Raw genomic sequence first — 23,948 nt, 5'->3', positions numbered from 1 at the left:
TGATGTCTAATTTGAATCTTCACCAGATACAATGTCTTAGGGTAATATGTTAGGAACCAAGTAGTCTCTTTTGAATGGAAATGTTATTGACGGAGTGAGATTGGGATTTCCTTTTATTCATGATCCTAACCATGTATGAGCCTCAAATGAAAATATATTTTCCAAGAGATGTTTGAGAATTGAACCATTTCTCCTGTGTGCAGTTCGGTGATCATGTAGACCTCAGCATGCATTTCAGTGAATTACCAGTCAGTGGTCTTCTGAGTTTACAAAGTTTCCGGCCAATGCAGGAATATTGTGTATATTGCAAGTTCAAATGTGAGTGTTTGAATTATGCTGGTTTCTGAATATATCATGAAACAAAATCTTTTTCTCCTTCCCCTCCCCCCGCCCCCGCAGAACCAAAGAAAATGGCTTTGACAGAGAGCCTTTGCACTCAGAACATCCAAGCAAGCGGCCATGCACCATTAGCCCCGGCCAGCGGTACAGTCCAAATAACGGCTTGTCCTACCAGCCCAATGGCCTGCCTCACCCCACCCCACCTCCACCTCAGCATTACCGTTTGGATGATATGGCCATTGCCCACCACTACAGGGACTCCTACCGACACCCCAGCCACAGGGACCTCAGGGACAGAAACAGACCTATGGGTAAGACGGAAAGATTTGTTCGCTTCTTATGGGATTGGATGTATGTCTCTGACTTAACCCATGTTCTTTGAGGAATGATTTGGTGCCTTTTTTGTTTTGTTTTTTAACTTGAAACTGCCAGTGAATAAATGCAAGATTTAGAATTCCTGAGATGGAATGAGTTTGGGTAAATATGTGTTCCATTTGCCTCCATTCATGTTTTGAATAAAACTATTGGAAATGAAGCATTTAGGAGACATTGCCTTCTAAAGAGCAAGTGAACAGCATGAAAAATGAGAGGGAAGATGAACAAGGTAGGCTTTGATGCATGATCAGTGGTTGAGGCGAAGGTATCAGAGCACTGTTCCTGGCGCTCCTGCTAGCCTTTTTTTTTTAATCTTTATTGTTGAAAATAGTACTTATGTCCCCCTGTGTGCAGTTTGGTGAGTTTAGCCATTCTAGCCTGCACCCGCCCCCCCGCACCAGGCCTTTACCACACTGTTGTCTATGTCCATGGGTTATGCATATATGCATACAAGTTCTTTGGTTGAATTCTTCTCACCCACCCACCCCCACCTTCCCTGTGAGATCTGACAGTCTGTTCCATTCTTCCATGTCTCTGGATCTATTTTGTTCATTAGTTTATTTTGTTCATTAGATTCCAGTGATTCTTAATTTTTGGTGAGTCAAGCTATTTATAAACTGACAGAGAGCAATAGTCAACCCTCTCTTTTTCCATCTTCTGGGACCAGGCCACCCACCAACAGCACTTCTCTTGACCTCCTAGCTAGTTGCTGATGGATTTTCCTGACACGGGTGACTTGTTGGGCAAGGATGCTGGAAACAGTAAGGGATAAAGTCCAAGTGGAAAACCAGAGCATAGACCTGAGGATGCAGAGCTCTGGGAAGTGCAGCTGGTTACTCAGTGCCTGAATAGTAGGGACAGTGGTTTTAGCCACAGGCAGAGGTGCCCTGGTGAGCAGCCGTGTATGTAGATGTATAACTAGGTTACTAGCAAGTGGGGACTGCCATATATAAGGTCTGTTTGCCTTTCCACATACAGCCCTCTAAATGATTAGAAAGCAGAAAGGGAGAGATAGGGTAAGGTGAGGGGGCAATTAAGGCCCAGGTTGTGAGATAGCAAAGTAGTAGTTCTGCTTCCCACAGTAGTCACTTCTGCACTCATAATGTGTCAAGAGAAAGGGCTACGCATATAATTTGTGTTTTCTTAATAGCCCATCTAATGTTCTCTCAGTACCATTTCTGAAGAACTCTCAAAAGTGGTTATGTTATTTCTCAGGCAGGGTTGATATTTTAACCCCAAATTGAAGGTGATAACAGCCCCCTTCCAAGCAAAAGCCTGGCCATTTGTCTCTGACTCAATGCCCCAGACACCTGATTGTTCATTTTCAAGTAGAAGTGGAGTCACCAGGTCATTGTAAGAGCAATTCAAGATATCCCACTTTGTAGCTGCTAGGAAATGGCCCGTTTCTTTGGTAGCAAATGCTGTTTTATGAAATATTAGTTCTAGTGCACCATTAAGTAACCATCAAGGAAGTAATTACACTTATGTGCAATGATGATGTTTTCACCTAGTAATGTTAAAAATCCCTTTATGCATTACATCTGTTGGTTTTATGTAATTTTTTTTCAGACCATGTTTCTTACTTTAAATTTATATTAGCTTCTAAGAGTAATAGTGCTAATCTCTATAAATACATGCAACTATGTAATCATCCTTAAAATCTGGCAGAGTTTAGTATGTGTTAAAATAAAATTAAATCTTGGTATCTGAGAGAGAAATTCTGGTGTTACACCAGGCTGCCCTTTTGAAAATATAAAAATTATCAAAGCCTGGCTGGGTGGCTCAAATGGTTGGAGCATGGTCCCATACACCAAAATGTTGTGGCTTAGATTCCCAGTCAGGGCACAAACCTAGATTGCGGGTTTGGTCCCCAGTCGGGGTGTGTCTGGGAGGCAACCAATCGATGTTTCTCTCTCACATTGATGTCACCCTCCCTTCATCCCTTCACCTCCTCTCTCCTTCTCTCCCTCTGTTCCCCTCTCTCCCTTCTTTTTTCCTTTCTCTTCCTTTCTCTCTCAAATCAGTAAACATAACTTCAGGCGAAGATAAAAAAAATTGTCATAAAGTTATACTTAGTCCGATATGATTTATAAATGCCTCTTATATGTAGGGACATATACTCACTAGAATCCTTTAATAAAATAACTCTATTGGCAGCATTAGTTATAAATAAACTTAGAGTTTTAGCCTGGTTAGCTAAAATCTTCCAAAGTGTAAGGATCGGTTAAGACTCAACTTTAGTGTCAAACTTCCCACAAATGAACATGTGCTCCTTAATGCCAATGAGCCACTGTCTCCTAGTCCATCTCCCTGGTAGCCTATAAAATAAAGAGCTAATATGCTAATTAGACCAGACGACCAGTGGGTGGGGCTGTGGGCACTGAGCCCCTTGCACAAATTTCGTGCATTGGGCCTCTAGTTATGAATATAAATAAAAACTGTGTGCTGATGAGAATTTAAGTATCTGAAATAGAGAAATGAAATAATGTAAAATTTTTACATTATTCAAATTGAGTTGTGCTATGTTTTCTTTTTAAAGACTTGACTCTAACAAATGACCTTCAGCGTTCAAAAGCAGCAAATGAGTCCTACATTTTTCACCAAGTACTCGGGCTCAAACATGTTTCTAATGCACTTGCTTTTTTTAAAAAAAGAAATGATATAAAGCTTAATACTGTTCCACAAATGTTGGAATCTCATTAGCCACAGACATCCTGTTTCGCTTTATTATTATTATTCCATGTGTTAGAACTTGTGACTTAGCTGAATTTTGAAACTTTTGAAATCTCTGGGGTTCTTGGTTCTTAAAGGTCTCCATTGTGAAAGTCGGTGCTACTTTTATACCTTCATCCTCTCTCGTTCTCTTCTGTGATGGTTCATTTCAGTGGTGATGCTTTTTTCTTTGAAACAGGCAACAAATAGTCAACAGAAATCACACATTTGCAAACATTTCAACTTAAAATAGTCACAACAAACAGCAACAGCTAAATGCTACTTTTCCCCAACGTGTTTGCAGTTCTACAGTTTTACCAATAGGTGGCATTGGCAATTTTAACTTTTAAAATATATCTCAGATTATGTTCTCATTGGGCAGAAATGGTGCAGTGTTTTATATTTACCTTTGTAGTTAGTCTGAGAAAAAGTTGCCATACATTTGTTCATTGTTCATAGTTGATATTCACTCATATTTTATGGTTGGCTGAAAACAGGCAAGTGACTCTTCATCTTTATTTTTCCAAATCAGATAGAAGGGGGGATTTTCAGCCACTCAGATTTCACAGAAGTGTAATGCAGTGTCTCATAGCTCTATTGTGATTGCACCCTTACATGGTACCCTCAGAGGAAGACCCTAGGTGGCAAGAAACCCAATTCATGCCAGTCTTAATTTGCTACTCAGAGTTTCTAAAGCAAAAAGAATAGTTTCAGTTGTTTAAACTGGAAATTTCCATAGCCCGGTGCCTTTCCTTTGCAGTGGAACCAAAGGTGTTGTATGCATAATGACTCTGCAGGAAGAGCAACCCCTTTCCAGGCCTGCCAGAGCCTCCCACTCTATTCTTTTTTATATAGTTCACTGACGTTTTCTATGCAGTGCAAATAAAAGGTTTTATTGTGTTATCCAGTTTAACTGTGTCAGTTTCTTCGTGTTTTAACAACTTGTTTTGGTATTCAATTTTTTTTTAAAATATATTTTATTGATTTTTTACAGAGAGGAAGGGAGAGAGATAGAGAGTTAGGAACATTGATGAGAGAGAAACATCAATCAGCTGCCTCCTGCACATCTCCTACTGGGGATGTGCCTGCAACCAAGGTACATGCCCTTGACCGGAATCGAACCTGGGACCTTTCAGTCTGCAGGCCGACGCTCTATCCACTGAGCCAAACCGGTTTCGGCTCATTCAATTTTTTAAATGTAAGTGTCGTTGGTGTACAACCTTATATTGGTTATATTAGTTTCAGGTGCACAGTATAGTGACCCGGCACTTTTATACAAGTGACAACCCCTCTAATCCTAGTAATTGTCTGTCGGTGTACAAACTATTCACATTGCTATTGACAATATTCCCCTTCAACACCGCCCGCCCCCCCGGCCCCCCCGGTAACCATCCTTTGGTCTCTATTCCTGTGAGTCTGTTTTTGTTTTGTTTTGTTTTATGTTCCACATATAAACAAAACCTTATGGGGTTTGTCTTTCTCTGTCTGACTTATTTTACTTGGCATAATGCCTTCTAGATCAGGGATGGGGGACGTCCAACCCAAGGGCCCTGTAGGGCCTGAGAAATCATTTGGTCTGGCCCTGCCAAGGCATTAGGGGTGAATTAATTAAGTGTTTGACCAAATAGAGCAGGTGAATGTTTAAGTTGACAATTCTGTATGGCCCTCGGATGGTGCTCTAAATACCCCATGGCCCTTGGCAGAGACAAGGTTCCCCACCCCTGCAGATTCATCCATGTTGTTGCAAATGGCAAGATTTAATTATTTTTTATTGCTGCATAATATGTCATATTTACTGTTGTGTGTGTGTGTGTGTATCACATCTTTATTCATCTATCAATGGACACGTAGGTTGCTTTATATTTTCGCTATTGTTGAGACACATTTATTTTCTATTTCGATGAGCATCTTTGAGAACTGCTCATGTGTTTTGCTGTTGTTACTCACTTGGTGAGCATTTATGTGTTCCTTTTGTAATGGTAGCATCTTCACTGTGATGCAAATATGCTATGGCCTACAAGTTAGGTTTTTTTAGTTTCTTGGTTTGGATTTATGATCTTTGTCCAAAACTGTGTCTGCTATATTGATTTTTTCCGTGGAGGGTGCTCGATTTATTTCCATTCTATGTATGTTGGTGAATTGCGTGGGTATGTGCAGCTTTCCTGCTATGTAAGCCCCCTCTTTATGACCTGACTCTGTTGTGGAGGTATGGTGTATGTCATAGGTGTGTGCTCATTTATGCCATGCTGAAATGTGGAAACTTTTTTATCATGTTGTTTTTAGAAAAGCATATTCCTGCCCATGAATGATTTTTTGCTGTCTTTATTTTCACTCAAGGGAGGTTAACTTGGAAAACTAGCTCAGGGGCTAGTGTCACTTTACTCCCTCGTGCGTAAAAGACAGGATTCTGACCAGATCGCCTCTAAGATTCTTTCTGGTCCTAACTTTTAAAAAAACTAATTTTTTTTTTTTTTGTCCACTCTCACCTGAGGATATTTTTCCATTGATTTTTAGGGAGAGTGGAAGAGAGAGGGAAAGACAGAAACATCGATGTGAGAGAAACACATCGATTGGTTGCCTCCTGCACGTGCCCCAATGAGGGCCCAGGCTGACGCCTGCAACCAATGTATGTGTCCTTGACCGGAATCGAACCCCGGACCCATTGGTCTGCAGGCCAGTGCTCTATCCACTGAGCCAAACTGGCTAGGGCTCTGGTTCTAACATTTTATCACTGTGAGGAACCTGCCTAAGGTAATTCTGAATCTGAGTGTCTCCATTTAAAGGTTGAATATTGTTTCATACTGTGTGTACATGACTTATGTCCTGAATGCTTCAAGACGATTTAATCTTCTTCTCTGTATTTGTAGGGTTGCATGGCACACGTCAAGAAGAAATGATTGATCACAGGCTAACTGACAGAGAATGGGCAGAGGAGTGGAAACATCTTGACCATGTAAGATGTTGGTAATTGTTTAGCTTAAACGTTTTGAAAGCAACTAGAGTGCGGTTACCTGATAAAGTAAAAGTGTGGGGCTACTTTGAAGGCATTATGTTTTCTGCTACCCTTGGAAAAAATAATGAGAATGTTTGAAGTGCAATATAGGATTTGATTTCTAAATTGATAACAAAGCCACTTACATAAGGGACATGTTTAGATCATGGAAGGGAGTTCTTGTTTTTATGATATATTTTTATTGATTTTAGAGAGAGAGAAACATCAATGATCAGAGAGAATCATTGATCGACTGCCTCCTGCATGCCCCACACTGGGGATCAAGCCTGCAACCCTGGACATGTGCCCTTGACCAGAATCAAGCCTGGGACCCTTTAGTCGCAGGCTGACACTCTATCCACGGAGTCAGACCGGCTAGGCCTGGAAGGGAGCTCTTAAAACCAGACTAATAGTTTTATTGTGGAAGGTTCGCTGGGTCGATGCAGTGTTGGGATTAATACTTGGAAAGGTGGCTGCATACCTTCGTGATGTATGCTCTTTGTCATGACTCCTGTCCATGCCCCCCACTCTGTGTTCTCATTCCCACTGAGTTTACTCCTCGATTGAGTCTCCATTTCAAATCCAACCTTTTGAAAATATTAGACTAAAGACTTCGGGAATTAAAACAGCGCCCTTCATTGTCCTAAAATAGTGTGTTTCACCACCCACCAAAGTCTTGAAGTTGTAGTGATTGACATAGGTGTTCTTCCCTCTTTCCACACAGCTGTTAAACTGCATAATGGACATGGTGGAGAAGACCCGGCGCTCTCTCACCGTGCTGAGGCGGTGTCAGGAGGCGGACCGAGAGGAGCTGAATTACTGGATCCGGCGGTACAGCGACGCCGAGGACTTGAAAAAGGGCGGCAGCAGCAGCAGCAGCCACTCCCGGCAGCAGAGCCCCGTCAACCCGGACCCCGTGGCATTAGGTATCTTTGCTGCCGCTGGACCCATTGAACAGATCTCTCTGATGCTAGAACTGATTTCCTGTCTAACTCGTCTTGCCCGAGATAAAGATATGCCGGGGAGTTTAGACCCATAAACACTGCCTACATCTTCAAGTAGGACTTGTCGGCCTGTCGGGGAAGGGGGCAGATTGGCCGACCGTGCATGGCAGTCACAGAACGTGAGCTGCGTTTCCAGGTCACGGGGCTGGGCTCATGGTGCAGCTGCAAAGCGAAACCGGAGTTTCACATACGTCACGAACACATGTGCGCCTTCATAATGCCCACTGAGTGGCCAGGTTATTATGACCACCCCATCAGTACAATGAAGTGAATTAGTTATGCAAATAATAATAATAATAATAAAACCTTGAGTATTTGCTGAGGAAGTTTTCAATATTCAGTATATTTGGAAGTGTCAGTGAAGTACTGATGGGGTGGTCATAATCATCTGGCCACTCAGTGTAGTTCGTCGGCCCCTCCCTCTAACTTGCAAAAGCAGCTCAGGGACTGGGCCCCCGGCGGCTCTACCTCCAGCATGCTCTGGGGAATCTGCTGGCAGGGATGTGTGCTGTCTGATTTGTAATGAAAGACAGTCGCAAAGACGATCGTATTTTTTAGCTGTGTCTTACATTAAAAAAACAGCCACCGCAGGACCTCAGAATTCCCCCAGGAAGAGGGACCGAAGGGCTATATCCCTTGCCCACTGACCCTTGAAAATGAGTGATGAAGATGTAGCTCTCAAACTGTGTAATTTTACCTTAACTTACTTAGGTGGCTTAACCATGATTTTGTTAATATTAGTTTCATGTAGGACTCTTCATATAGCCATAGTTGAGCATTGTAGAAAGCTAATAAGTAGCCATACTTATTACTGATATGTGGAGATTGTTGGGATTATAATGAGGAATGTAATCCCAAATATGGGCAAACCCCATTTAATTGCATTTCGCAGATACCGCCTTCTGTGCAAATGGAAGGTGTATGGGCTCCTTCCAAAGGCTCAGATGATGGTTAGCATTTTTTACCAATACAATATTTCCCACTAAGGTATGTACATGTGTTTTTAGACCTAATGCAATTACACGCTTATTAGACTACAATATAGTGTGAACGTAGTAACTTTTACATGCACTGGGGAGCGAGACAATTTGTGTGGCTCACTTTATTTTGATACTTGCTTCATCGTGGTGGTCTGGAACCATACGTGCAGTATCTCTGAGCTGGTTCCTGAGTGTGGAAGAAATCTTGAACCTGAAATAATTTTTGAGCGGCCCGTGAACTGTTTTTCTGAAATTAATAATGAGCTGCCATCCTTTTTATTGCTGGGCATTATATCTGTATATCATGTGAGTAAACTTATGGCGATGGATTGATGTGGATACCTCTTCTCTCTTGTTTTCTTATGTTCAACCCCACTCCTGTCAGGTAACTCAGGGTAGGGTCCAGCCCATGTTGTAAAGCATGCTGGACGAAGCTCAGGATGTTGGCCTAATTATCACTATTGAGTATATGATCTTCTTAGTTAAAAGTATTCCTAGCCAATAAAGTTTCCTTTATGCTTAGGTTTGTGATTCCTACTAATCCCTGAATGCTGAATGCCTATTACCATAATATGTAGTAAATAAAGGAAGCTTCTAAGTCACTTAATTTACCCAGCAGGCATCATTCAAAAGCATATTTTAAAGTCAAGTCTGTATGTGTTAGGTTATGTGATAGCAAGCAATATCAAGTTTGACTTGTACTTGATATTGGTCCAAATAAAACTGTTTAGACTGGAGCAGCATAAGCATCTTGTTTTTTATTTCCTTATTGTAAACCAAAATTGGTTAATCGTGACAGATCAGCTCAGGATTAAAAAAAAAAGGGAGGGTGGGGTGGGTATTTGTAACCATTCAGTATAGGCAAAAATTGAGAGCCTTAAAGTAAATAAAACTTTGGGAGTAAAAATATCTGATACATATTGAACAAGTTCATTGAGTCAGTACTTATTGATTGAGTGCTTGCTAGGTGCCAGGAATATGCTAGACACTGTGATAAAGGGAAAAGGTGAATCATTCCTTCCCTTGCGGAACTTTTGACCTAGTGGAGAAGATAGGAAAGGAGCCAGCTAGTGGTCTGGCACCAGATGGCCACTTCAATTCAGCCCCCGAACTGACAGCATGAGTATTATCTATCTGCTGTGCTCTGTAAAAGAAAAATTTCAGAAACCGATAGAGCATCATGCTTACGTGAGTTATTTTCAGCACGCAGAACAGAGGACACTCGTTATGTAGTTACCCCTGTGGCCTGTGGATCCTGGCGATACCAAAGTTGATCATTCCCCAGAAGGAGAGGTTCCGTTCTCCTGTTGTGTGACCGAAAGAGTAAAATGGTTTCTAAAAACTCCTTCTTAAGGGGAATTATATGACTTTTAATGATGCTTAAGGAATTCATATTTTTGGCAACACTGCTTTGGCTTTAAGCTTTGGTAGGTGGTATTATTCAAAGGCTACAAGTATTTCATTTATTTGTTTGGATTCTGGTAAGACAGTCATGTCCTTAGGGACGCAGACCCTAGATTTCCTCTTAAGAAACTGTGACACCTTCAGAGGAAACCTGTCAAGAGCCACACAATGTGCACATCTGAGCAGGCAGCCGCTGTTTTACTCTGTGCACTCACCAGTAGGTTCTTGAGGCCTTTGAGTTCCATCTTGTGGGTTCGGCATGTGACTATACTTACAGATTCGGCTGTGGCTATCTGTAAATTACAAACCAGGTCAGGTGGTTTGTAATCAGGGACCATAACACTTACATTCAGTGCTTTCTAAGGTTCTCACCTAGGTTTTGGAGCTGAATATAGTGATGTGTAATGAAAGGATGGGAGATTATTGGCTGATAAAGCTTTTGTTGTTGTTGGCTCTGTTATGTGGGTCGTGAGGTATTTGAATCCAGATGGAGCTATAGTATGTCTATATATTTACGTACATACAGATCTCCATATCCTAGAGTTATGTTGTGTGTTTTCTAACCTGACTTTCTGAATTCTTAAGCTGTTGTCTGATTTCAAATGAGAACTTGAGAACTTCAGAATAACAGTATAGGCAGTATCCTATTTATTTCACAAGGCTGCCCTAGTTATATCTCTAGCTTGGAAATTCTGGCAATGTTTAGTCACATACACATTCTTAGCATTTTAAAATTCTGTTTGGGGGCTGCATAGGAGAATGTAACTTACAAGACTGCTGTATTGTATTTGCTAAACCCATCATCATTCTTACTTTCGAAATATATCCATATTATTCAGTCATTGTGAGGGTTTAGTAAGATAACATGATTAACTATTCCTAATTGAATTTTGGGATTTTTTCCCCGCAGATATTGCATGAGGACTATTTGGAATAGCCTCTTAAACAATTTTAAAATTGAGTACACATTGAACTTATGATGTTACTTCTACTCTTTAAGTTAAATATAGGTTAATATCTTGGAGGACTTTCAAAATAATAGATTTATTCTTGAAATAATAGATTATTATTATTATTGTTATTAACTTACTCCAGGGAAAAACTCTAAATATCCAAGTCTTCACAAAATCGGAAAGCTAAATTTTTAAACATTTTTTTTCTATTTTCAAAGTATGACATATTAATGCATTTGTATTTTTACAGATAACAAGTTAATGCCACCAGAATTGACATGTCATTGCTTACGTGCAATTACTTTTGTACACATAGGTAGGTAGGGAGCTGCTGGCTACACTCGATGTGCTCCTAGAGTATCTGGGTCTCTGTGTTGTCGCTTCTCCTCCTCTGCCTTCATTTCCTTTCATCTCGATATGCTCTGCACAGCTCTCTCTTGGCTCCTGACATTTTAGTCTCTAAATTACTTTATTTTTACTGCTTTTAAACTATTCTAGAATCTGTATATTCTAGAATCTTTATTTTTCTCAAGAAGTCTTCTGCATCATTAGAGAGTCTTATCTAAAAATAGACTCAGGACTAATGTTAGAGACTGAAGCATAAAGCTGAAATATGATCACATTATCCCCTGTGTGTGTGTGTTTTTTTTAATAATATTGTGACGAGAGGGTCTGAAATGTAGAAAGTACCAGTGTGTTTTGGTGAAGGTTTAGCTCTTGCCAGAAAGAGAAATTTCAGAGAGAGGTTTTGTTTGCTTTAAATGGAATGAAACATGAAGTTAATTGTTCCTAAAAAATCATAGAAATTTGTTAAATTAATACCACTCTGTGCCCCGAGTAGATTGGTAGAGGAATTGGTATTTAAAATTCCTCCGGCTGGCAAACTTTATGATTGTCATATTGAATTGTAGAATTTCTCAGTACTGGCTTAGCATGAAGGTTAAAAGCACTGATTCTGACCAGAATGTTTGGATTTGAATCCCTGGTTTCTCTTCTTAGTCTTGTGACCTTGAACTCTCTGCCTCAGTTCCCTCCTTTGTAAATCGGGGATAATAATTAATATACAACTCATAGGTGTTTGCATATTAAATGACACATAGTAGGTATGACATAAGTAATTGCTATCCTTATTATTTCTAACATGTAATCTCAAAAGGAACTTCAAAGAATAGTGGTATATGAAACTAGTGTTTTTGCTTGGCAGCTGATATTATGAAGTTATAATAGATTTTGAGGTTTTTTTTTTTTTTTATTTAGAAAGTATTCCAGGCAGTAATTTGTAGGTGACAACTTTAATAGGCAGAGAAACTAGAACAGGGGAATTCTGTCTTATATAATAAACTAGAGGCCCGGTGCACGGATTCGTGCACTGGTGGGGTCCCTTGGCATGGCCTGCGGGGATCGGGCTGAAACTGGCTGTCTGACTCCACCTGCTGCTCCTACCTGCTGCTTCTGCTCATCCTGGCCCCACTGCACCTGCTGCCACCGCTCTGTAGGCTCGCTGCTGCTCCACTGCGGTCTCCAGGCTGCAGCGGCCAGCCATGAGCCCTGCATCTGGCGCCCCTCGGTCAGCTGAGCGGCGCTCCTGCTGTGGGAGCTCACTGACCACTAGGGGGCAACTCCTGTGTTGAGCATCTGCCCCCTGGTGGTCAGTGCACATCATAGCAACCAGTCACACAGTCAAACGGTTGCTTAGGCTTTTATATATATGTAGATCTTTTGTACCTTTGGAACCCTAATTCATAATGGAAGGCCATAGAAAAATAGTTTACTTCCAACCAAAGGAATATAGCATTCAACTTCTATACTATCAAATTCTAAAAGCCACAGACAAGTTCTTCAGAGTATATCTGCATATAAATGTTTAGAGTTTTATACATTTGCATTGAGTCCTTTCAATCACAGAATGAAATTCACTTCAAGACCATTCAGCTGAGCTCTGATGTAAAGTGCCTAGTGTATTTAAGTCTACGGTGTCTAAAAAGATGTGACTATTTTAAAAGATGTCCATCTTTTAGCAGGAAGAGATGACTGCCTCCTGGAGCGTTAGGTATTTTTATTATTAAAGATGGAAATCCTCATGAAGGTTGGGTTTAAGCTTTCAAAACACAATATTGAAATTTTTGAATGGCTTATCCTTAAAAACAAAAGTACGTAGCATTTGTGAAAAGTGAACTTTCTTAAGCCTCCCTGTTTTCTGATGGTTTTGTAATAGCTGTTATCATGATCACAGCCTCATTCTGCCCACTACAGGATGAAGGCCATGCCCAGGTGCTGCCAAGCTTTGAGCCTTGCTGTCCTGGGTCATGTGAGGTCACATTGGTTCTCCAAAGGCTATCAGCTCATCCCTTCATGTCTATTGATGGCGGCCCTCGCTGCATCTAGTATCCAATGGTCTCCATTCTGTCGTAAGTGTAGTGCATCAACCATGTTTTTCATACACCATCTACTGCTTTGTGTTCTTTCACGTTTCTTATAACATTTTTCCCACCTGGTCTGGGGCTTCTCTCTTAATAGATGTGTTAGCTTCTGGGGGCTTTTCCTCTTCTCTTGCCCCTAAGCAGTTTGCATCCCAAGGCAAGCTGCACTGACTTTAGGAGGACTTTTCTATATTGTTTTTCGTCTTTCTGTAGACACAGATAAATGTTTCACATTTTAAACCATCTCGTGTAAGCTCTTCTTTGTTTCTACCACTACATTTTATTAAACTATCCATTTTATGGCAACTGATATTTTATAGGGAGTCAAGAGTTAATGGTTAAAAAATAGCTTCTTTAGACTCTGAGCTTTCGACACGTAAGGTCTTTGGCATAGGTTTGCCTAACTTAGCCACTGTTCTAAAGGAAGGAAGTCCTAGGAAAGAAGTTTTCTTTCATAATATTGATCAACGACAAGGTTTTTATTGTTTTTAAAATTCAGTTTTGCCTATATAGATTCTGTTATTGCTGACACTTCATCAGGAGAGAAATACTACATTTATTAGTCATTTGGTTTGTGTAGCTGTTATGGTATTAGTCGATGTATCAAAATAGATTCTGAGGAATACATCTATTATTAATTACTCCATTCTTTCCATTGATAGGACACACTTAGAACTGAAGAGGATGTTGTAATGTCCTATATACATATGTAGAGGATGTCCTATATATATATGTAGGACAATGCATGTGTATTTTATAAAAATAATTTGCCTTCAGATTCTGCTGCTGTTTTGAAAAAAAAAGATTATTTAATGAAGTAGTAGAGTATTAAGAAAGAGTTTGCTTGATTGGCTTTAGTATTTCTATCAGGTTTCTAGGTTAAGTGGAGTTTGAACCTAAGTGTCATTGCCAAAAAAATTTTTTTTTGCTTTGTTTCTTTTTTTTCCTATTTATTTATTTGTATAATTCTTTATTGTTGAAAGTATTACATATGCCTCCCCTTCCCCCCCCCTCCCCCCATTAAGAGATATAGCCAGGCAGGTGAAATACTGCACCACTTTCTAGCGTGTGGTATGTGGACTATGTCTACTATACCGCATATGGGAACGTGGGCAGACGACTGAGCCATATACATTATCTTTGATAAATTGAGTAAATGTGGAAGTTATAAACATTCATGAGGTTAGAATAAAATTTATAAAAATACCATCCAAGAAATTGGAGGACTTTTCATCAAAGACTAAGACAGTGAATTGTTAACTATAAAAATAACATCTATCCTCAAGTGAGTTAAAAGCAGGGAACAAAAAATTACTGGTATGTATTGCTTAATTTAAACCTCTACAATGGTTTTGTTTTCTTTAAAGTTTTATGCTATTTGATTTAAGTGCTAGGAGAAAAAAAACAAACTTTAAGGTCTTTTTTCACCTTAGTTATTGATGAGAACATAAGTATATAGTCCTTCTGGACAACCTACTAAATAATAATGAGGATAATAGCAACAGCATTTAAGGAGAGTTTAGGATGTGCTGTGCTAACCACATAATAGGAAGATCCTCATTCAAGTCTCACAGCAGTGCTCTCAAATGTAGTAGTATTGTCCCCACTGTATACATATGCTAACTGAGACATGTGGCAACGAGCTTGCCCAGTGTCACACGGCTAGTAAAGGCCTGAGCCACGATTCAGCTTCACTGGGCTCTAGAACTAACTCTTCTCTGACTATGCTGCCTGGGACTGGTAATTGATATCTTATGCCTGGATATTGGGCCTTGCCTGTTCCCTGTAAAATGATTGGCCATTTATAGGAAATAATTTTCTATAACCCAGTAAGTGAAAAAAACTCTTTTTGCTACTTTGGTGAAGGCATTTTTTGTATATGTGTTTCTTTTGGTGAAGTGTTTTTGTTTTGTTTTTTCCCTCTCCAGACTTTTCTCTCTTTTGTGTGTTTATGATATTTATTCATCCATTCTTCAATTACAGTTGACATTCAGTATTATTTTGTATGAGTTTCAGGTGTAGAGAATAGTGGCAAGGAATATACTTTATAAAACAATACACCCAATATTTCAAGTACCCACCTGGCACCGTAGATATTATTACAATATTGTTGACTGTAGTCCCTGTGCTATAATTTACATTACCATGACTGCTTTGTGACTAATTAGTACTTCTGAATCCCTTTATCGTTTTTATCCAGCCCCCTAACTGCCAACCGCCATCTTCTTTGACAACCATCAGTCTGATCTCTCTCTGAGTCTGTTTCTCTTTTGTTTGTTTATTTTATTCTTTAGATTCCACATAAGAGTGAAATCATGTGGTATTTGTCTTTCTTTCTCTGACTTATTTTACTTAACATCATACCCTCTAGTTCAGCCGTGGGCAAACTACGGCCCGCAGGCCGGATCCGGCCCGTTTGAAATGAATAAAACTATTGAAAAAAAAAGACTGTACACTTTTATGTAATGATGTTTACTTTGAATTTATATTAGTTCACACAAACACTCCATCCATGCTTTTGTTCCGGCCCTCCGGTCCAGTTTAAGAACCCATTATGGCCCTCGAGTCAAAAAGTTTGCCCACCCCTGCTCTAGTTCCATCCATGCTGTCTCCAATGGTAAAATTCCATTGTTTTTTATGGCTGTATAGTATTCCATTGTAGATACAGGAGTGGGCAAAGGTAGATTTGCATTTATTCGTATGGAAAAAATGCAAATTAATAAGTAATAATAGAAGGATAAACTCTGTGTTTTGCATACTCACAATAAACCTACGTTTGCCCACCCCCGTGTGTACCACAGCTTTTTCATCCAGTCATCTACTGATGGGCACTAGGGTTGCTTCCATATCTTGGCTATTATAAACAGTGCTGCAATGAACAGGGGGCTCATTCGTGTTTTGGGTTTTGGCGGGATATATACCAGAAGTGGAATCACTAGGTCAGGGCTGGGCAACCCCTGGCACGTGTGCCAAACATGGTACGCCAGTAACTTTTGCTGGCACGCGAAACTCTCTCTTATAATCTTCCATTTACAATTTTTTTCTTAATATCGACTTTTTTATTTTTCAGATAAATTCAGTGTAGGTGCATCTTAGGTAGATAAATAATTTTACATAACATGTATTCATTAAAAAATAAATGTATTTTTCATCATCATATACTGTGTTTTTGTCGCTCGAATGAATTTTATTATTTCTTCAAGGTTCTTCACATACGTATACCTTAAGAGATATCAAGTAGGCGTAACATGTTCTCAAAAAATTAGGGTTGGCACGCAGAAGAATTTTGAGTCAGAGATTTTGCTGGTTTTGGCACACACTCACAAAAAGGTTGCCCAGCCCTGCACTAGGTCATAAGACAGTTCCATTTTTAATTTTTTGAGGAAATTCCACTGTTTTCCACTGTGGCTGTACCAATACGCTTTCCCACCAACAGTTGCACAAGGGTTCCCTTTCTCCATATCCGCACCAACACTTGCTGTTTGTTGATTTATTGATGATAACCATTCTGACAAGTTTGAGGGGATCTATCATTGTAGTTTCAATTTGCATTTCTCTGATGGTTAGTGACATTGAGTATCTTTTCATATGTCTTTAGGCCATCTGTATGTCCTCTTTTGAAAAGTGTTTATTTAGGTCCCCGGCCCATTTTTTAGTTGGATTATTGGTTTTGAGTTATATGACTTCTTTATAAATTTTGGATATTAATGCCTTATCAGTTGTATCAATGGTGAATATCTTCTTCCATTCTGTAGGCCTTTTTCATTTTGTTGATGGTTTCTTTTGCTGTACAAAAACTTTTTAATTTGATGGGACCCCCCTTTTTTATTGTTTGTTTTTCTTACCTAAGGATATATATCAGAAAAAAAATATTGCTAAGAGAAATGTCAGAAATTTTATTGCCTGTGCTTTCTTCTCGCAGTTTCATGGTTTTGAGTCTTAATTTAATTCTTTAACCCATTTTGAGTTTATTCTTGTATATGGTGTAAGAAAGTGGTCTAGTTTCATTTTTCTTGCATCTATCTGTCCAATTATTGAATAGTCTTTACCCTATTGTGTGTTCTTGCCTCCTCTCAGAATAAACTATTCTTAAGTCAAAGGGTTTCCATACAATTGCCTTTAAAAGTTGTCATAAGTAAATCTCTCTGTTTCATTGTGTCATGTGGTTGAATGTGAACTTGATTGACTTCATTTATTCTAGATACTCTTATAAGTGATGTAGAAAGTAATTTCAACAAATCTAATTAGCTAGATCACATTTCCTTGAAGTTATATATGCACCAAACTATTTTATCTAGGATGTTTGTTTTATGAATGAAAATTACTTAAAGACATTTTGGATTTTGTCATTTATTTTATAGAAATGAATGTGCACATAAGTATGCATATGCCTAGTTTCTCTGATTATCAAGTCATAAAATTATGTAAACTTTTAAAAATAAAACTTTCTATATTTTTAATAATTTTAGTTTTAAAGAAACATTGCAAAGATAGTGCAGAGGCTTTATATACCCTTCACCAAACCATAGTAAGCCTTTCCTAATTCAAAAGAGTTGGGGATATCTTGTTTGCTGGTCAGGCGATAATCTATACCCTACAGGATTCAAAACATTGATATTTATTTGAGGCATTTAAGTATAAAATGACATATACTTAGCTAAAATGATTGGGTTTTTTTCCATTTTCAATATTCTGTAGCTTCCCAAAATATAAATATAAAAAACTGGATTGAATTTCTTTTGACCTTCAACATACCATTAGTTGAAATATTGTTTAAAAAATCAGTCTGCTACTTGCTATATACAGCTAGAGAAAATTTTAGTTACTTGAAATTTATCAAGAATTGAATGATTATTATATCATCTAAAGTTAAAATGATTTTCTTCTTCAAAATTTCTAATTACATATGCTTTTATTGAAAATCCAATATGGAAGACATGTAGTGAATATTTTAGCTATAGATGATTGTATACACTTGAAGTTCATATATATATATATATATATATATATATATATAGTTCCATGGCATTTCCATGAACATGTTATTTGGAAATTAGCATTCCTACATCAGTTTTATTATTATACTAGAGACCCAGCGCACAAAAATTTGTGCACTCGGGGGAGGGGGGTCCCTCAGCCCGGCCTGTGCCCTCTCGCAGTCTGGGACCCCTCAGAGGATGTCCACCTGCTGGCTTAGTCCCGCTTCCGGGGGGGGGGGGGAGGTGCAGGCCTAAGCTGGCAGTCAGACATCCCTCTGGCAGCCCGGGAGCCCTTGGGGGATGTCCACTTGCCAGCAGGGAGCAGGCCTAAGCTGCAGTCAGACATCCTTAGCGCTGCTGAGGAGGCGGGAGAGGCTCCCGCCACCACTGCTGTGCTGGCAGCCATCAGCCTGGCTTGTGGCTGAGCAGTGCTCCCCCTGTGGGAGCGCACTGACCACCAGGGGGCAGCTCCTGCATTGAGCGTCTGCCCCCTGGTGGTCAGTGTGTGTCATAGTGACAAGTCATTCCCAGTTGTTCTGCTGTTAGGGTCAATTTGCATATTACCCTTTTATTATATAGGATTATCTGTTTTCTCAAAGTTGAATTTTGACAAGCATAATAAGGACAGCATTTCATTTAAAGTGGAACTTCATTTTCTTTTTTGTAAAGCATGTTTGGTCCACTGAATGTTTGAATCCATTCTAATGATTCTCTCTTGCTTTCACCCATGTCAAATCCATGTGATCTAATTTGTGTGAAAAATTTAAAATATTTATTGCCATTTTATTCATATTTATTGCCATTTTATTCATATATTCTTTTTTGCCATTTTATTTATTGCCATTTTATTCATATATTCTTTTTTTCTTCTTAAAGAAGATGCTTTAATATTTTAATATTAAATATATGGTTTGGTGGTGATGAACTCCTTTAGCTTTTCTTGTCTGGGAAGCTCTTTATCTTAACTTCAATTCTAAGTGATAGCTCTGCTAGGTAGAGTAATTTTGGTTGTAGGTCCTTGCTTTTCATCACTTTGAATATTTCTTGCCACTTCCTTCTGGCTTGCAAAGTTTCTGTTGAGAAATCAGCTGACAAGAAGTAATTGAGTGTGAGAACTGGTTAGCCACACAGTAAGGCTCACTACTTATGGGAAGGTGGTAGAGTCAGAGCTGGGTGAAAATTTTATTATCCTAACATTTTATTTTTTTAATTCCCCATTTGACTCTTGAAAGAAAAACTACCAATGCAGTTTGTTTTCTGTAAATAAAATACACCCCTGGAAATTCCTGTAGTGATCCACACTGGGAGCAGTGTTTCCGAACACACTGTAGAATGAAGTCACTCAAATCGCCTCGGCTGTAAGCATACAAGGCATTCAGGCCAAGACCCAGCCCTGATGACCGGTCTTGCTATTTTTGTTTATTTTCTAGAAGTGAAATGCTTAGCCTTTTAAAGCTGTTTTTGTAAAGAAGCCAATAGGATGGGCATAGCTAACGTCTCCTCCTTGTAATGACATAATGGTGCTCATGCGCTTTCCTCTTCTCTCCACTGCTTTTTATCCTTTTTGTAGATGCACATCGGGAATTCCTTCACAGGCCTGCTTCTGGATATGTGCCAGAGGAGATCTGGAAGAAAGCTGGTAAGAATTGTTTAAAAACACGAGTCTAGTGTTCTGGCAGCTGTGTGCAGTTGTTAAGTGCGGCGATGTGAAGAATGACAAGAAAGGACTTTACTGCAAACAACCACCACCACCACAAAACCATGCAAAACACCCCCCAACAAAACAAAACGTAAAAACCCTGATTAATATTCTTAAACGAGGCCTGATGGGAGCCTGCGATAGTTTTGATTTTAGTAGCATGTGCTAGGGGCGCTGTAATTGAGAGGCTGGCCATATTTTCATTATAAACCCCTGTTTTTCAGGGACTAACATGGTTTCATTTCATGCAATGTTTTCTTCATGAAAAAAAAACACCCTGGTGTTTTATAATTTAAAGTGCCTACTTTTAGGCTTTTCCTGTGAATTTTTAAATTTTAATGAAGACCACATCAAGACTAACAGACTTGTGGGGACACGCAGAAATGTTACTTATAACCAATTTTTAAAGTTGATCTTCTGAGCTAATTAATAATATTCAGTAATCACAGCTAAATATTTTTTAAGTTAAATGACAAAGTTGCTAAACTCCTACAATTTTTCTTTTCCCTTTGATTTTCCTTAAGAGATATTGCCCTACACTTGGCATGAGATTTAAAGTTCCTACTGATTCATTAACGTATTGGGCTTAACGCAGCTCAGATCTGGCAGAATCTTGGTGGAACACCAACACTATAGAAGTTGAGCAAAAATCTTAGAGAGACCAACTCAGGAGATAAAGCATCAGCCTGTTTCAAGAGTTAAAGATGACATGACACATACATAGTGTGGCTTGGAGCTGCTATGACTCCAAATGTTAAAATAGCTTTTCTGAGCTGAGAAACTGAAAACTTATTTCTGCAAGTGGCCAGGTGAGTGTAGGGCTAGGAACCCTAACTAGGGAGGAGCAAGAGGCAAGGGAAAGGGTTTCCTGTTTCTTTTTTGTTTTGTTTTGTTTTTTATAAAAGTTTCCTCTTTCAGTTTTTATTTGACTCAGATGTGTGTGCAGCTCTGTACAACTTTCTGACTTTATTCCCTTGGCTCTTAGCCAAGTGCTTTTTATAGATTTTCTAAGAAATACCTGTTTTTTTTCAGAGCAATAAGGAGTTTAAAATCCGATAGTATTCTAGGCTTAGTAACTTAGATTGAGAACCAGAAAACTCTCTTGCATGTCCAATATGCAAACTAGACAGGCCCATCCAGCTTAAAATTAAGGTCAGCTATATATTCTGCTCAGCTGCCTCGTCTTCCCAGGTTTACAACATCACGTCTAAGATTTTCTGTGTAAGCAATAGTGATGGGATACTCTTAAGCTGTTAAAATGTGCTGGCTGCCACCTATCTGGAAAAAGAATTGCTACATCTTTCTTCTGGCCATTTTTCTTCCCCATTTTTAAGCTGTCAGTGCAACTGATTCCAATAAGAGGCACAAACAAGTCCTATTTTGTATGGCAGAGGATGACTTTTTACTTGAGGGAGAGAGTTTTTGCATCTGCCTTATTTAGATTAAACCCTCGATAGTTCATGAAGAAAAATTGACAGCAAAGTCTTGTGTAATCCGAATTCCTTCTGTGCCATTATGTGCTCACTTCTTTGTTTGACTGCTCTTAAGTGAGAGCAGATTTCTTCTTCTGACTATACCATCTTTGTAGGAAAGTCAACTTGAATAGCTATGCACAAAGGAAGGCCTACCATAAGTAGTAAGCAGTTGGAAGCAGATTCAGAATTGCATTATACATACTACTAAAAATTAATTGTAGTGATAGTAGCACAACTCTGAGTAGACTAAAAATATTGAATTATAAATTTTAAATGAGTAAATTTCATAATTTGTTAATTATATAACAACCAAGTGATTGTTTTAACAAAAAGACAATAACTGCACTATGTATTGTCCACTTAATCAGTTTTTTGGTAGACATGTTGTCATCTACTGAGTTCACTATTATGTATTGTCTGTTTTGTGGGTTTCTATAACCAATTCTGGGTATAATTTACGTTGTGAAGACTTCAAGTGTAGAGGAAGATGAACACCTGTGTCTATTGTGTCTGTGCCTGCTCTAAAAAAAGAAGAGTTAAACGTTATTAAGTAAATGTTTGGGGTACTTTTTAGATATGCCTATTATGTATATTCGGTCTTCAGTCTAATATGGTCTCTCTAATATGCATAGGAATCATTCACAAATATTTTCTATGGATTGATGCTAAATGTTAAGGAGTGTATTCAGTTCCGAAAGTATAGATGGCAGTTTCGTCTTGAAATCTCAAATAACTGCTTATAATCTTTATCTCCATAGGCGTCTTAAAAAGCGTGTCTAGTGTTAGCAGTGTCACGGCATCCCTCATAATGAAAACACAGAAGTGGCACCTGCACTCAGCTTGTCACAATTTGAAAGCTTTCTCCAGGATTCTGAAATTTGCTGTGGGCAAAATACTTTTTTTTTTTTTTTTTTAGAGAAAAACCTATAAAGTGTGTCTTTGCAATGAAAATAGTATACGTTACCTTTGTGACAGTTGATAAGAAATAAAATAAAGTTGAAAGCATTTGAAAAATATCCAGGATGGAGCTCTCAAAAGTCAATGTAGTATAACCACACTGTAATGTAACAAAAATAGTGGAAATATAACCACATCCACATATTCCCAAGTCCCTTTTCACAGGAAATTGTAATTGCAAAAAGCGTATCTTGTACTTAAAGGCACATCATGTAATAGCTTCCACCATTTTATTTTGAAACGATATCAAACGTGCAGAGAGTTCTAAGAATTATTAAAAAGTTCTCTTAAACCTTTCACCCGGTTTTCCCTATTTTACTGTATTTGCTTTAATATATTTTCTCTCTCTTTTCCTCTCTTCCCTCCCTTCCTTTTTCTGTTATGCATTCTATTATCCACCCCCCCCCCCCAAACATTTGAAAGTAACTTGCAGGTGTAATTTTCCCAATATGTTAATTTCCTAACAGGACAGTCTCTTATGTAACCACAATACGGTTACCAAACTGAGAACAGGCCATTGTTACATCACTATTATTTAATCAACAGACTTTATTCATGTTGCTCAATAATATTGTATAATATAACAGTATACATTTTAAAGTATTGGAATGTTAACAAATGCTGAAGGTCCCATCAATTTTCCCCTCAAGTAGTATTTTTAAAAGCAAAGGAAACAAAACATACTCTAAAATTACAAAAGGTCTTTAATAAAATTGGAACAAATCAACATAAAGATGGTTCTTACATTGCAACTGAATGTTTTCTTCAATATATATATATCTTTTCAACTGATCAGCGAATGTTTGCCCATTGGTAATAAATATTCAAGCACCTTGAAAACGTCCTACCAATTAATTCTCTTTGCTGATCTGTATATGCCTGTGGGATTAGAATAGGAATGCATAATTTAAATACAAATTGCCTGATTTGCATATACAATTAGTCAAGCTACAGCTTGGATGGTAAGCAAAAATTATTGTCCTGTATTACCACTTAGATAGAATTTTAATTCGCTCTGAATATTCAAGCTAAATTAGACCCTGGCTATATAGTTAGAAGGGCAGCACTTCCCTGGTGCCCCAAGGCATTTATGATCGTGTAATAAAGGCATTTTTTCTGTCTGTTCCTGAAGAAGGTGCTGCAAGCTCTGCCATACCGTTTCCATTCAGAGTTTAACTGCATATCTTAAAGCAACCAATAACAGCTTAAGGTATTTTACTTAATATGTACCGCCTGGCTCTTTTCCCTTATATTTTAGTTTATAAAAGCCATCAGACAGTAATGACAAATGAATGGACTTCAGGAATAATGCTGCTAGCGTGAGGAAGGCTGCAGAAGTCATGGCAGTTAATTACCAGTGGAGGGCTCTTGATGGTCCTCACGGCACGGACCGTAGATGTGTGAAATAAACCATAAACGTTTAAGGAACCGGAGGAGTATTTGCATCGCTTACATTTTTAATCTACAGTAAAACATTTTTATTAGGAATCTATGTTTTTAATTAAACAGAACATTTAATTAAGGTGCGTTTTAAGTGGGTGAAACAATTAAGTGCAAGCACTTGAAACATGTCATAATTAGTTTTAATAGAGTGTTAATTGGTACTAGGTTTGCCAAGTTAATAATTACTGCTTATTAAATTTTCAATTAATCATTGTC

General features: G+C 38.6%; 1 protein-coding gene across 3 annotated transcripts in view; it reads left to right on the top strand.

Annotated features, from left to right (window-relative positions):
• The window catches only part of RUNX1T1 (RUNX1 partner transcriptional co-repressor 1), a 153,499-nt gene that overhangs the window by 110,763 nt on the left and 18,788 nt on the right, over positions 1-23,948 (top strand). For all 3 annotated transcript variants that reach the window (XM_036337784.1, XM_036337782.1, XM_036337783.1), the window contains exons 6-9: positions 400-650; positions 6,294-6,379; positions 7,143-7,344; positions 19,729-19,797. In XM_036337784.1, the coding sequence (XP_036193677.1) occupies positions 400-650; positions 6,294-6,379; positions 7,143-7,344; positions 19,729-19,797 (608 nt within the window). The remainder of the gene's footprint in view (positions 1-399; positions 651-6,293; positions 6,380-7,142; positions 7,345-19,728; positions 19,798-23,948) is intronic.

Source organism: Myotis myotis, unplaced genomic scaffold (assembly GCF_014108235.1).
Source record: "Myotis myotis isolate mMyoMyo1 unplaced genomic scaffold, mMyoMyo1.p scaffold_m19_p_16, whole genome shotgun sequence".
In the NCBI taxonomy this organism is placed as follows: domain Eukaryota; kingdom Metazoa; phylum Chordata; class Mammalia; order Chiroptera; family Vespertilionidae; genus Myotis; species Myotis myotis.
Note: the sequence above shows the minus strand (reverse complement) of the source record. Positions and strands in the feature narration are given on the sequence as shown.